Genomic DNA, 15,219 nt, shown 5'->3' with positions numbered 1-15,219 from the left:
TTAAATGTCTGGGCTCCACTTAGCAACTGATCAATCAATACTTGAATAGCAATATCTACACCTTAGCCTCACACGCATATACCTTACAGATCAAAACAGAAAGAAAATTGCAGCCTATATGAAAATTGAGAGTCCTTAAGCATATTTGGAAGATGCTTTTCAGGGAAGAATAAGAATCATCTTGATTTCCTAATTTTAGCTATTTAGCCGGAAATATTAAGATAAATTTAAACTACAAGGTCGTGACGTTAGCATTAGGAGATTTCAGAGTTTAAAAGAAATGAAAGGAGGAGTTGATTTCTTAGATTGGGGGGGGGCCTGATTTCTCGACTGGATGTTGCCATACAAAAAGGTGAAATTAAAAGTTCTGCATCCCTAAGCCATCCCTTTCTGAATATCCTTCCTGCCTGAAGGCTGATGTAAGCAGGCATTTCCTGGCCTAGGGGTAGCCGGCGGATTCCAGCCTGCCAGCTGAAGAATTAACTCTACAGTGTGAATAACTTTGTTTACTCTCTTCTACATTTTAAAAGAAGATACCGGACTAACACTTCAGTGTTGGAATTTCAAACACCAGCGGCTAGCTGGAGGGTGGGATGGGATTTGAGAGTAAGAAGTTTTCCGGGCTCCCTTCAGCAGACTCCCCTGCCACCCCCACCCCGGCAGGCATTCACGTCCACCACCTTTCCTTCCAGGGCTCAGGAGCTTTTAGCTGAGAAGAGAAAGAGGTGAGTGAAACAGTCAACATCTGGAAAGTGATTTGTTACTACTTTTAAAAGGGTGGAATGGAGAAAGTAATCCCGTCTCTGAAACTGGCCCTTTTGTGTTGCAAAGCATCTCAAACTAGCTCTGCCACTGGCCCGAGAAGGCAGCCCCACCTGCTTCACTCCTCAGAGGCTTTGGCCGCAACTCAAGAGCGTCAGGAGTGTGTGCTGGCGGGTGGAGTTGATCCACTGAGACTCAGCTCGGACGCAGGGAGCAGAGCAGAATTTGGGAAGCAGCTGTCTGCTATGCTGAAAACCTCTGGAAACTGGCTAAGGAGCTGTGGTGAGAGTCATCCTGCTTTTCTCAGACCCATTTCTCTTGACTGACCAGTGGGGAATCGCAGCCAGGAAAATGAAAAGAGGACGGCAGAGTCCCCTCCCTTTCCCTTCCTAAAACTGCAGTGCCTGCCTTTTCTTAGCACCCACTGCTTGCAGGCATCTTCTTCGGACTGCTTTATTTTCCTGTCTGTGGTTACCTCTGTTCTGCGGGAATAGCAATCAGTGAATTCCTCTCTTCCTCCTCCTCTGTGCTGCCCAAAACCACACTCTATCAGTTTGATTCACCACTGGCTTCTTCATAATAAGTTTTGCCTCATGGGAGCTGCTGGACTGTGAATACTCTGTATCACAGAGATTTAGGAATGGGAAATTCTAGCCGCTGACTTAAATGGGTTCCAGATATGCCGGGATCCACATTGATTTCAGATCAGATATTTGATGTATGCAAGTTCTGTTCAAAGAGCCAGAGCCTGCTGAGAGAGAACACAGTTCTTATGCAGAGGGGTCTGAAAGTTTCAGGCCCCTAAGACCCCACTTATGGGTCTGAAAGATCTGACAGACTTAGGGATGGAATCTGGCTTTCACCAAATAGAAGCTGTGCAACCTTGGGAAACCACTGAACTTTGTGCCTTCAGTTTTCTCATCAGTAAAATGGGAATTATATTACTTACCTAGTAAGGTTGTTTAAAAATTAGTAGTTGTATATGGAAAGCTGGACTCCAGAATCCTCTGAGGGACAGGGACCATGGTTACATTTTTGGGGGCCTATGGTTAAGTATCCAGAATTTATTTATTAACAATCTTATCGTCATAGTGAAGAATGCCAGCTCAGGTCATTCTGCCTGATTTCGGATCCCAGCTCCCTCAGGGTTGGCTTAAGTTAGCTGAATAACATAAGCCTGTGTCCAAGTTGTAAAATAGTAACAATAACTATTTCATGGATCTGTGAGGATTTAAAGAGACAATGCTTCGTATGTAAGGCTTTCAGGACTGTGCCTAGCACCCAGTACTCAGTAAATGTCGGCCGTGGTTGTTATGAGGCAGAAATCTGACTGTGGAACTAGACAGTTGGCCTCCTTAGACTAAACTCACCTCATCTGGTTTTTCTGTTTAAATGCAGAGGCTGGACGAGATGAATCTTTAAGAACCGTGCAGCTCTTACCAGCTGTGCTTCTAGGAGCATCCACGTGCCTGCCTCATAGCCCTCCATCTTCCTTGGTAGAGGCCATACATTAAAAATTCAAACTTTTACGATGGAAAAAAACCCAACATAATATACATTTTGGACTTAAAAAATCATAGCCGGTGACTAAAACCAGATGTATCATTTCATAGACTCCCGTGACCTGATTTCCTGAAGAACATCTATTTTCATAGCCCCAGCTGCTACTTTGCATGTCCATAGCTTTGGGGACATAGGAATCTGCATCCAAATAGTGTGCACTGGTTTTAAGAAGCTATTCACACAAGTTGGCTGAGAGTAGCACTTGGTAGCATTTCCAGTTTCTGTATTATTTTTGAGAAGGAACCTTAACCTGTATCTCTGCATTCTGCTGTCAGTTAACATGTATCTGGCATTACGGTTGAGCTGTTGGCAGCCAGTTTAAAAACCAGCCCAGAGTCACTCCTCACCAGGACCCTGCGGCAGGAAGTAGACTTGCTGGGCTGGGGGATTTGTCTTCTCAGACTGAGAGCTCCACCTACTTAACATTTCCTTTGCTCCTTTATCCTCTCCATCCCGCCCCCCCCCCCCACTAATTAGCTTCTCACAATTCCTCGAAATCCCTTATGGGTCCTCTGTGCTAGGCCAGAACTCATTAAACAGAGAACAATTAATCACAGATTTTTAGAATTAATTTGTTTGATGTAAGACCACCAAGAGGGCAGGGACTGTGTTTTCTGATGCCTGGCACATAATACAGGCAGCCCATGCTTTTGCCTCATAGGGTGAAACCATAAAAATGACATCTTAATAATCGATGAGAAAAAATACCCATCTCAAACCTTTCAACATTTTTGTCAAAACATTAAAAATTCTTTTTTTTTTTATTACAAATGTAGAGGGAAAAAATAGTAAAATAAATGTTTGTTTAGTACACAGTTATTTAAGACATTAGACACATTGAGTATTAAAGTGTTTTATTTCTTTGTGGAAAAAAAGAGTAGTGTAAAGAGTGCTTGCCTTGTTCTTGTCGGTCATAAAACTTAGGGCGATACTGAGCAAGCACCTTTTCTGTGACTTACTGAATTGTCACACTCCTTTCTAGGTTTGTTTCAGCACCCAACCTTTTATCCCTTACACCTTCAACGTTATGAAATACCTCTAAGATTTCCTTTAAAGTGCAGGTTTTTGCCAGTGTTATTTCCTCTGGGATATCTTCATCCTTTTCATCCCAACCACTTTCCTCACTTATGTTCCTAAGTTTGCCTTTTACTAAGTTCCTCTGACTGCGAATCTGGTCTTTCTCAAAGAGTGGCACTGTCAACATTCCCATGATCAGCTGTGTCTTCTATGATTCTACTGCTCATTTGAATTTCACTTACAGTATTATCACTTTTTGTTTCTATACTGCACTTTCATCTTTGTTGGCAAATTCCGTCTTTGTATTATCTACATCTTTGGAATATCGTATAATATCTGTATATAAAATGTCAGGTAGGTTGATCACTAGGAGATAAGGAAGCAACACAACTCCACGCTTTGCTGTCTGTGTATAAACTGAACAATAGGTCTGCGGTCACCCATTCCTGACTTTGAAAGGAGGGATATCATGAGATCATGATCTGCATCTGTTATTATGCAGTGATTTGTGGACTAAAGAACTAGTAGCAAGTTTATGCTTTACTCACTCACTCGCAGTTAATATAATGTGGTAATTGAAATTTGACTCATGTTGTCAGGGAACTGGCGTTCCTTAATTAAACCATAGTAATGGAAATTCATGCATGTTGGAACCATGCAAATAAGAAACCACCCATGGTTGCTCAATAATAAATATCTGTCAAAGGAATGAGTGGACTTACACCTTCACACTGATCTCAGTTTTGCAGTCTCAGTGTCCTTACAGCCTTGCCCATCACTATTTCCCTTCTCTTCCTTCCTGGACATAATAAAATATCCCAAATAGCAGGTAAAAGGATGCCTGCCTAAAAGGCTTTGAACTCTGTTCCTCATGTCTCATGTGCTAAAGGCCCAGCTACTTTTCTTATCAAAATTCTCCCTAAGTGCCCAGTTTTCCTTCTAAAAGGAACTAATATGATCAACAGATTCATACACTAAGTGTACAAAGGACTCTCAGACTCCCAGGGTAGTTTGTTTTCTTCCCTTGAGGGAGCAGGCTCAGCATTTGGCTGAGGAGACCTCTTGAATGCTGCCTTCACTAGGGAGGTTCAGACCCCGACCCCATGGGCAGCAGGACAGAGGGGACTTATGTCAGCAGAATTTCCCTGACCCTCTTCTCTCACTGTCATAAAATCCTAAAAGTAATTAAAAAAAAAAACCCAAAACACAGTGGGGGAGGTCTAGGGGAGAGACCCAAAGACAACCCTAAATTTTACTTAGCACTAGATCTCAAGGAGTTTATATTCCAAAGTGGGCTTTGAATCCTGGAGACATGTAAGCAGTAAGAGTGGGGGTTACCAGTACTGGTTTTATCTGATCCGGGTTCAGAGCTGGATCTGTCACTTCCTAGCTCAGAGAGTTACTTAGGCTCCCAGAAACTCATTTCTCCATCTGCAGAATGCAGGAATTATCTCCCAGGGTTCTGGAAAATCTTGAACAAGGTAAGGAATACAATGTACTTAGGGTAGTTATTTTTTCTAGAGTAAGAGTTTGGGAAACGACTTTAGTTACTAGGACTTATTTCAGGTGGATATCATTCTTTTCACCAAGAGTGTCTCGTCCACAGTGTGCAGAGTTCTGGTTCCAGAGTCAGAGTATAATAAACAGATGGAACTTAGGGAAGTTACTCAGCCCCTTCGTGGGGAACTAAGGCTAAAACCTGGGTTTTCTCCTGCCTTCTTATTAATGGTCATTGGGTGATTGAGAATCTGCATTATATTCTGCCTTTCTAGAGTCAGCCTCCTAAATTCTTTTGAAACATCTCCTTTGGGTGTTTTCAGAGGCATTTTCAAAGCTTTCAAGAAAGAATGGTACACTCAAGTCACATAGTGGCAGGGCCCTGCCTGCTCCTCTGCTGACAGTGCTGCCGCCCCTGAAATGATCAGCTTGCCCCGGGGGTATCCCCAGCTGGTTACCGTTAGTCCCCACAACCAGGCGCACACCCTCGGAGACTGTTTGAGAAAGGCACTGAGTAAAAGTCACTGTTGTGCCTGACTGCTAACTGGGCTGTGGCTCTCGGTTCTGGCTGTGTGGGGCACTTAACAAGTGTGGATCTGCACAGGGATTCTGATTCAGTAGGTCTGGAATGGAGCTGAGGGGCATACATTAAAGCGGTTCCCGGCTGAGGTGCAGGCAGAGGTGAGAAGTGCTGTCCTAGTGCCTATAGGTTCCAGGCTCTAAGAACCAAACCAGCCCTGGCTGCAGCTGGCTGGACATGAACGTGACCTCACTAGCCCAGAGACTGGCCTGGCCCAGGAGGCGCACGCTGGCCTTGCAGTGTGCTAGAACCTGGTTGTGGCTGATTCTTCTTACCCCAGGGCAATGTTCCCTCCTGCTGTCCCCTCTGAGGGTCGTCCCACTTGTCTTGATGGAAATTTTTATAACCGCTGCCTAATTGGCCTTCTTGACTCCACCTCCCTCTCTTAACCTTTCAATCCACTACTCCCCTCTCTGCCAACAAAGTCATCTTGCTAAATGGAGAATTCCATTGTCACTCCCCTTTCTTCTAGTGACAAAGAACTGTTCCTTGTTTCCAGCCTGGAATGCTCCTTAATGCCTTCATGCCTGTTGTTTCCCGGCAAGAACACCCTGCCCTGGCCCAATTAATAGTAATAGTGTTACTTTCATAAACAACGAGCTATTTCTCTATTTGAAAATTTAATCTTTTTTAGATCCTGAGCTTCTTGTTCTATACGTACATACGTTTGACAAACTCTTACTGACCTTAGAAGCCCAGTTCTAAGGCCTGCTCTGAGAAGACTTCTCTACCCCCAAATGCCCAACAGCAGAGTGTGTGCTTCCTCTGGGCCCCAAGAGCACCATCAGAGAATTCAGCATATTGCATTGTAGTTTGCTGTTTATGATCTATCTTTCCTCCCAAGGGCATGTGCTGCATTTGTCTTTCTAATGGCTGGAGCAGAAGGGCCACCAGCAGTCATGGGCCATCAGGGGGTCTGGGGAGCAGACTTCAGGGCAAATCATCTTCAGTCCTAAAGAAACACCTGGATGCAAATTGTTCGCTTGACAGTAGATCGTTAGCCCTAATTGTGTCATCGTTTGTAAGACATTTGGGCACGGAAAAGAAGTATCCCAAACTTTCCTCCTTTCTACACAGAAGTGTCATTGATGTAGCACTTAGCTCCCAAGACAATCTAAACCTCAGTCAGCAAGGCTGCCTAAATTTCTGTGCTCAGCAGACCAGACCTCCTACCACAACTGCCACATCATCGAGTTCACTTTGTTTATCACCCAGGAAGGGCTGGGTTGCACCGCATCATCTATTTAGAGGGTATTTCACCAATGAACCAATGAGAGGCAGCCAAACAAAGCTGTGCGTTTTTGTGTGTGCTTTTTTTTTTTTTTTTTTTTTGGCCCTGTGTTTTTACAGGCAGACACTATAATCAGCTGTCATGATAGCTATAATCAATTAGCTTATGGGCTGTTTTTCTCCATCTGGACTAATTGAATAGTTGCTTTTGTTTTTATTTTTGTTTTTCCTCTCTACTCATTCCCAACTGTTACTATTGGACTGTGTGACTAAACCCCCAGAATCCCTTCAGCTGCTCCTTTCTCTAGTAGCCTTCTTTAGGACGTTGCAGTAACCCATGCATTTCCAGAGGGATTTGCATCTGTCTGCACTAATATCTAGGAGTCACTTATTTGAAAAATATATTTAGGTCCTCTATGTTAAAGTGAAAAGCAAAAAAAAAAAAAAAATCAGAAAATATTTAAGTTTCTTTTGAAACTGAGATTTTTCTTCAGTAAATCGCAGGACAGAGATGCTTTCCTGACAGTAAGCCTAAGAACACGACAGGCAGAGAAATTTTAAGAACTGGGCCAACATTTCAGCAAATATTTTTTGCATGCCTGCAAAATTCCAGAACCTAAGCTAGGGACAAAAAGAAAAGTAAGACCTAGCCCCTTCCTGCAAGGAGCTTAATTTCTAGAAAAAGAAAGATTTATAAAAAAAACAAATACAATAAAGCGTTAAAGATGGTGCAAGAGAAGTCTATATGATAGCAAAATAGAAAAAGTAGGATTAGAGAAAGAAAAACATCCCCTTTACAAAACCTTCTGTTATGTGCTCAAAAGAAAATCATCCCTGACCTCTGTCTCTAGGTTTCTATCTGCAAAATGGGTATAATCCATGCCAGTTACCTAATTCTTTTTGGAATTCATTTTGAAGAGCAATTGGAAAGAGATTTGAGCAGTTTGTATACCCCCAGGAATAGGCATTATATAGATTCCATGTAAAAACAGAACATTTAAAGCAATGCCCATTGAACTATTAATTAAAGTTTGTCACCAGCTCCATATAAAATTTACTGAGGAACCTTGAAGTTCTAATAGAAATGAAAGACTTAGTAACTGGAATTAATTCCACTGGCTAGGTAGGGAAAGCTAGATATGAGGGTAAGAGACCCAACCTAAAACCTGGGAACTCACTGCCAGGGCTGTTGACTCCTCGGGGTCACTTTTAATGACCTCGCTCTCTTCACTTCCTTGTCTCTGTGCTTGGGGCTTTGATTATAGATTTATTGATGCATGGTTTTCTTTAACAGAGAATTAAAATTTAACAAAAGTGAAAAAAAAAACCACCAAAAACAAATAACAACAACCAAAATACTGTGCTCCTGCCTTTGGGGATAAAGATTTTTTTTCATGGAGCTTTAAAATGTACTCAGATCTTTACTGAGTACTTGTGATGTGCCATGCATGGCACTAGGCATTGGAGGACAAATTAGGCATGGTCTCCATCCTCACAGAACTTAAAATCCTGTTACAGGGCAATTGCGATGCAATGTAAGCAATGCTTAAGGGGGTCTTACAGGCTGCCTGGGGAGGAACCTTAACTCAGCTTACAGGAGGATCAGAGAAGGCTTCCCAGAAAAATATCAAAGCCAGGATGTGAAATTCTGAGAAATTAGCCCTGAAGAGTAGAAAGGCGGAAAAGCAGTAAATAGAAAACTAGGGCAGCAAGAAGGAGCTCTTGTCCTTGGAAGTGAAAGTAGTTCAATAGGCTAGAGTTTAGACCAGTGTCTGCTGGAGCCTGGACTGCTAAGGAGGGCCCAGATCATGCAAGGATCTTTATGCCCGACTAGAGCTTGATCTCTAGTCTGAAGGCAGCAGGGCCAGTTAAATCGTTTTAAGCAGAAGAGTGACAGGATCAATACTGTCATTAGAAAATAATCACTTATTGCTGCTTTGAAAAGATGGATAGGAGGGAGGACAATCATTAGGAATACTGGGAAGAGGATCCTTAGTCTAAGGGGTGGAAAGGTCTGATGTAGGTCTCAGCTGGTTGCTGTCACTACTCTCCTCTGTGTGGAATACGGTAAAGGTTTCACCCCTGGTCATTCCCAGGGTTTTTGAACACAAGACCTCCCTTTTTAACTCCCTGAGAGTGGCTGTATTTTTAGATCTTGTTGATAGAGATAATACTTAATGATATAAGGATACATGGAATTAAACTTAAATTAATGTATATTTAATTAGTCACAGTGTAAACTATGTACATTTAACATTTAGTTGGATGCATACACAAGGGATATTATTGATTCAGTCTATGGAATGTTTGGTGCCTGATAGATTTGAGGACTCTTTGCCAAAACACCAAGTATTCCCGAGAGAGTTTTTAATCCTCAAACTTGGACCCAGAGGCAAAGAGGGTAGTTACCAGTAGTCCATATGTTTTTTAAAAATATTTTTTAAAATTTATTTATTTGTTTTTTTTTTATCTGGGGGAGAGGTAATTAGGTTTCCTTATTTACTTATTTTAATAGAGGTACTGGGGATTGAACCCAGGACCTCATGCATGCTAAGCATGCACTCTACCACTGAGCAAAATACACCCTCCCCTCTCACCTTTCTTATATTTTTGCCACTGTAGTCTTTTTTGTTTTTGGGGGGAGGAAGAGGTAATTAGGTTTATTTATTTATTGGTTTATTTATTGTTGTTACTGTAATATAATTATTAATTTACTTACTGGTTTCTTTCTTTATTTATTGTTAATGGAGGTACCAGGGATTGAACCCAGGACCTCGTGCACACAAGGCATGCACTCTACCAATGACCTATATCCTCCCCACAGTGGCCCATATATTAATTAATCTTTTTCAAAGGGTTGATAGCTATTATTTGTTGAGCTTAGTGTATCCAGTAGCTTTACAAGTACTATCTCATTTTACAGATGGAGAAACAGATGTTAAAGACCTCAGTAACATGGTTTGGCTTCTGACTGACATTACTTCAGTACCTCATGGGGGTTAAATGAATTGATTATTTGAATTCCAGTTCTACCACTTACTATCAATGTGATTTTGGGCAAATGACTTAATCTCTAGTAGTATCAGTTTCTTTTATCTGTGAAATGGGTATAATATCTACCAGATGGAGTTAGATCATTATTACAGTAGTCAATGGATATTAAAAACCTTGATAATTTTCAATAAATTGTCTTCCCATTGTATCTTTTCTCCTCTTACTCCTTCTTTATCTTGTCTTCCCATTTCCTCTGCATCTGCTTACATTTTCGTCCCTTCTCGTTTTCTCATTTTTCCTTCCCCTTATTTCTTTTCTTTTTCTTCATCTTCATATTTTATTAAACTGCCTTTTTTTAAGTGTTTATACAGTTATTTTATGTTTCTTGCTCTTAATTTAAACAGCAAACATTTATGTTTTGTTAAAATTGCCCAGGAATCAAGTTGCTCTGTATATGTGACCCTTCACAGAAAAACATTCTCACTGGCACATCACTGGACTAATAGTATATTTTCAGGTCCACTCTGGCAGCATTACTTACTCCACATTCTTCTGATACCCTGGAGATGAATCATCCACCCGACGCCCTACTTAAAAGACAATCTGTGCTCCTAGCCAATGCTCTCCCCAGCCTGCACATTCTCGAGAGCTCTGGCAAATCCTCCATGCCCCTGTCAGAAAGCAGTGATGTCAGGTCTCCTGGGGTATAGCCAGCAGTTGACAAATCAGGTGCAGAATTACAGAAGGTGCAATTTCCACGTGCAGGAATGTAGCAAGAGTTTTCTAAAGTGTTCCTTGGAACTTATCCATCTCTTATTTTTAAAACATATTTATCATTGCATACTAAAACCTGCAAGAAAAGCCTAATGAATAAAACTGGAATAATTAATCTTCTGAAAATACATTCCTTATGTTGAGTTACCAAATAGCCACACCCTTTGGCCTAGCTTTCCAGGCCCTCCATGGTCTGGTTTCTATCATTATTTCATTCTCTCTTCCTGTTTCTCTGGTGGGGACATGACCCCTACATTTAAATATTTTCTTCAGCCTTCCCTGAAAAGCTCCTTCTCCTTTCACATGCCAATCTCCAAATGCCTGGGCACCAGCTGTTTCTCTACTCTGGAAATCCTTCTTTTCTGCAAACCTCACCCATTTTTCAAATCTCAGTTCAAGTCCTACTTTTTCTGACCATTCCAAGTTCAACAGATCTTCTGAATTTCTCTAATGAGGTAGTGTGATTTACAGGGGAAGATCCAGAGCTGGGATGCCTGGGTTCAAGTCTTCCCCTAGAGCTGGGATCTTTTTACCTTCTTTGGACGTATATCAGGAAGAGGATCCAGGAGATAAAGGTTGTTAAAAGGAGTGAAGCAGAAAAACCACATGAAAGTATTGTGTAACTAGTATGATAAATTTGCCTAGTATATTCAATTATTTCCTTTTTATGTGGTAATTTAGTTTGCAATTGAACGTATTTAGTAAACACTGAATTTTCAAAAATATTTTGTTTTATTTATTTTGTGTTTGTTTCTTTTGTTTTGGAGGGGAGGTAATTAGGTTTACTTACTTATTTTAATGAAGTTCCTGGGATTGAACCCAGGACCTCGAGCATACTAAGCACGCACTCTACCACTGAGCCATACCCTCCCCTTCACACTAAATTCTTGAAAGTAAGAATTGTACGTTTTTATATCTGGGCTTCTCAAATATTAATGTGCATATGAATCACCTGGGGATCCTTTCAAAATGCAGATTCTGATTCTACAGCCCTGGGATAGGGCCTGAGCTTTGTGTTTCCAACAAGTTCCTAGGTGAGCTGCTGCTGCTGCTGCTCGTCCACGGACTGTACTTTGATTAGCAAGGCTCCCTGTAAACCCAAATACAAACGTGGTGACGGAGACAGTGGTGCTCCCTGCCTGGAGACTAGACATGGTATTTGCACAGTGACCTTCTTCTCGGTGTCCAATTGTGGTCTTCTGTAACCTCACAGCTGCAAAAGCTAGCTAGCTCAGTGCTTAACTTGGTCACACATAGATATTAGTCAGCCTAGGGTATAAACACAATTACTTCAGAATAAATAGAAAATTCATCAGGAAACTTGCAGGGCTCCCACGGGGTGAACCTGATCTACACTGAGGTGCCTGATATATTATGACAATGAAATGACTCACTTGACGTCAAGTCACAGCCAGACGTCATCTCATTATGTGGGAAGACCTCCTTCTGCAGCAAATGAAGCCACAGGGGTGTCTACGTGAGGAGAAACGCTGAGAGGTGGGTTATCTAACCCTCCACAGGGCAGAGCCTCTATTAGCCAGAGTGGTCCCAGCATCTCTAGATCCTGCCCTGTGTGATCTCCCTTTTAAACAGTTTATTAGTGACTTCATTTTGACCTTTGATGAGTTGTCATCTTCTTTATCTAGTTCTCCATGTGAGCAGAAGACAAGAAGGAACATGTATCTGATTTTGAATTGCCTACTTTGATTGCACAGTTCAGGAAAGGAGAAGTGCTGTGGGAGGTGACCGCTGAGGCCAAGGTTTACAGTCAGGCTGGCTCACGCTCCGGTTGTGTGGGACCTTAGGCATGTTACCTAACCTAAGCTTTGCGTTTTGCATTTGTCACGAAAGGGCTGTTAGAATAAATGAGATAGTCCGTATTGTATGTTCCCAGCATACAGTTAGTGCCCCATACATATCAGTTATATTTATTATATTATTGATGATAGCTGCTGGCACATTTATGTTATTATAACACTTGACTAATATAATATTAAATCTCAGGGTTTTTTTTCTTGTAGTGAAAACACATAACATTAATCTACCATCTTAACCACTTTGAAGTGTACAGTTCAGTAATGTTAAGTATATTTGTATTGTTGTGCAACAGATCTCTGAACTTTTTCATTCTCCAACACAGAAATCCCATACTCACTGAAAACAATTCCCTCACCCCTCTCCGACCAGCCCTTCACATTTCAGTTCTCTTTCTCGAGTATACGGATGCCAACCCACTCCACATGCCTTCAGCTTCCTGTCACTACTTCTTGTCACTAACAGATAGGATTTGAAGTCACAAAACTGAGACAGAAGACTCAGCCTTGAATTACAGTAACTACATGAATGTCCTTGCACCTGTTATAAGCTTTGATTACATCATCCATATCTACAAATAGGTCCATGTTATATGAACTGTATATTATTATTAATTAGTCTCTGGTTACCCCCTTCTCCTTCCAAAATCCCTCCTCCGTGTTCCTAAAAATTGTTCATCTTAGCATTTTGCATGTTACACTGAAATGTGTCTTCCCCTGGAGTAGATGGAAAGTATCTTGTGGGCTGGGGGCTAGGCGTTAATTCAAACCTGATTTCGCATGTGTTTAACAGAACAGTTCAGTGTATTCACTTTATATTCCTCTCTCATTTGCTTCCATGTGCTCCTAGGGGCCCCATTTTCATCCTGTTACACCTCCCTTTGTTTAACCTTCTTCTCTAAAACCCTTGACAAAATGTCCACCCATCACAGTAATTGGTAAAAGGGAAGAAGCCAATCCAGCAGAGTATGAACAGCAACAGGGGAAAGTTAGAAAGAGTTTGAAAAAAGAAAGCTTAGCCTGATTTTTAGACTGCATCTCTCCTTTTAACGACGACCTAGTTATGCTTAGAATGTTTTTTCTCCTGCTTCTTCTGCCAAGTGTCTAGAGAGTACAAGAGCCATCTTGGTACCTTCCAAATGATTTGGGGGGAAATCGCTTCCAGGTACAAGCTCTGCTCCTGAGGAGTTAATTTAGAGTTAATTTAGAGAGTCAAGGTTCACCTTCTGAAGCAGAAGCCAAGACAGTTATGTAACCTGAAGTTCTCTGTTGAAAACAAAACCTACCGATGCTCGAAAGCTAAATTAAACCCTTGACTTGCAGCTCAGCCACCAAGCATCACGGGCAGTCTAAAGAATATTATCAGCACCAGGTGGTAATTGTTAATGATGCCAAATGAAACACTATATTCATCTTTCCAGCCAGTGTGATTTAGAAGTCTGCTCAGATTAGCTAGCCAAAAAGCACACTGAGGTTGAGCTGAACTTTACAATGTGGTTTGTTGCCTAAGGAGCCACCTTATTAAAATATACATATATATATATATATTTTTTTTTTTTTTGCAAAATTGGGTCATATGCACTTCTGATTTGAGAAAAGTGTTTACTTCTCTTAGGAAGACTCTTGATGAAGGATTGCAAACCCTAGATTGACAGGGGGGGCCTAAGAGAATGAATATTATTGGTAGCTACCCCAAGTTTCATGGTCATCTTTTACCTTTAAGAGAGGAAGGGAATTGGCAGTGATTGAATACATGCCTGCATATATCTTTTCAATAAATGATCAGGTGAAGTCAGGGAAATGGAGGCACCAGCAACTTTGTATTAGAAATTATGAAAAAGACTCAGAGACAGGAAATAATTTGTCCAAGATCACTCAACTAGTACATGGAAGAGCTAGGATATGAAGCATGGTCTTTCTGTCATGACCTGGAGAGAGTATCCACTATCACCACATCACCTTGGGCATTGACCTTCAATCATCTAATTTCACCCTTCGAATCTGAGGAGCACATTCCAACAAATAATGTCTCCAAAATAGATCCTAAAGTCTTCAGAATCTAAACTCAAACTGTAATTAACTATTACTAAGAAGCAAGTACTTAAAAAATATAAATATATATATATATAGTTCTGTAAAAAAAAAAATGACAGGAAATATTGCAAAGTAAGAAATTTTGGACCATAAAACACAAGTGATATTTAATTTGGAGGGATATACAAGACCAAAATTTTTTAAAATTGTGATCATATTGTTGAGAATGAGTCCCCAATTTTTGGCCTTCTTTCATCGGGTCACACCTTCCACGGGTTATATAGCTGTTTCTCCTGTTTGTTTATAGTCAGAACTTGGGACACTGACATTTTCTCCCTGTCAGATGTTAGTTAGCAACCTTTCATTTTCAGTGTGTGGGCTGATGGTTCTTGCCAAAAGCGTATGTGGCTCACTTCTTTATATAACATTCAACAAATATTTATTGAGCACCAGCTATGTGCTAGATATTGTCCCTCTACTAGGTTCTTTGTGTTCTAGAGCTTTCCCCATATGTGCCATCGTGGATATTTCAAAGGTCCTTGAATCTAGTTTAGGAACTCCAAATATCTCATAAACACGAACGGTATGGAATTTCCAATAATGATAATAACAGCTAATGTTTATTGCATGTTTGCCATGTGCCAGGTTCTATGATAAATGTTTCTGTATGCAACTCATGTAATCTTCACAACAACCCAGTAATGTAATGTGTTCTGCCTTCCAGCAAATTCTTTTCTGTTAAGAGTCAACAACCGTTGCTGGGTGCCACAATATAAAGACGAATAAGGCATGGTTTCTGCTCTGAAGAAGCACCAGTTCACCGCAGGGAACAGACACACAGCAAGCCCTGTGCCCTGTTACAGTTCATACACTGCCGGGCACTGGGGACAGGCGTGAGTAAGGCAGAGTCTCTGCCCTCGGGGAACTCACCCTGGTCAGAGGCAGGTCCCGAAA

General features: G+C 41.2%; 1 protein-coding gene across 18 annotated transcripts in view; it reads left to right on the top strand.

Annotated features, from left to right (window-relative positions):
- The window catches only part of DLG2 (discs large MAGUK scaffold protein 2), a 1,731,178-nt gene that overhangs the window by 1,494,433 nt on the left and 221,526 nt on the right, over nt 1–15,219 (top strand). The window contains exon 1 of one of the 18 annotated variants that reach the window (XM_045509098.2): nt 900–1,044. The exons of the other annotated variants lie outside the window; for them this stretch is intronic. Coding sequence (XP_045365054.1) covers nt 1,008–1,044 — 37 coding nt within the window. The 5' untranslated portion in view covers nt 900–1,007. Of the gene's footprint in view, nt 1–899; nt 1,045–15,219 lie in introns of those variants that run through there. 18 annotated transcript variants of the gene reach the window in all.

The sequence above is a fragment of the Camelus bactrianus genome, chromosome 10 (assembly GCF_048773025.1).
Source record: "Camelus bactrianus isolate YW-2024 breed Bactrian camel chromosome 10, ASM4877302v1, whole genome shotgun sequence".
In the NCBI taxonomy this organism is placed as follows: domain Eukaryota; kingdom Metazoa; phylum Chordata; class Mammalia; order Artiodactyla; family Camelidae; genus Camelus; species Camelus bactrianus.
This window is presented reverse-complemented; position numbering and strand designations above follow the sequence as displayed.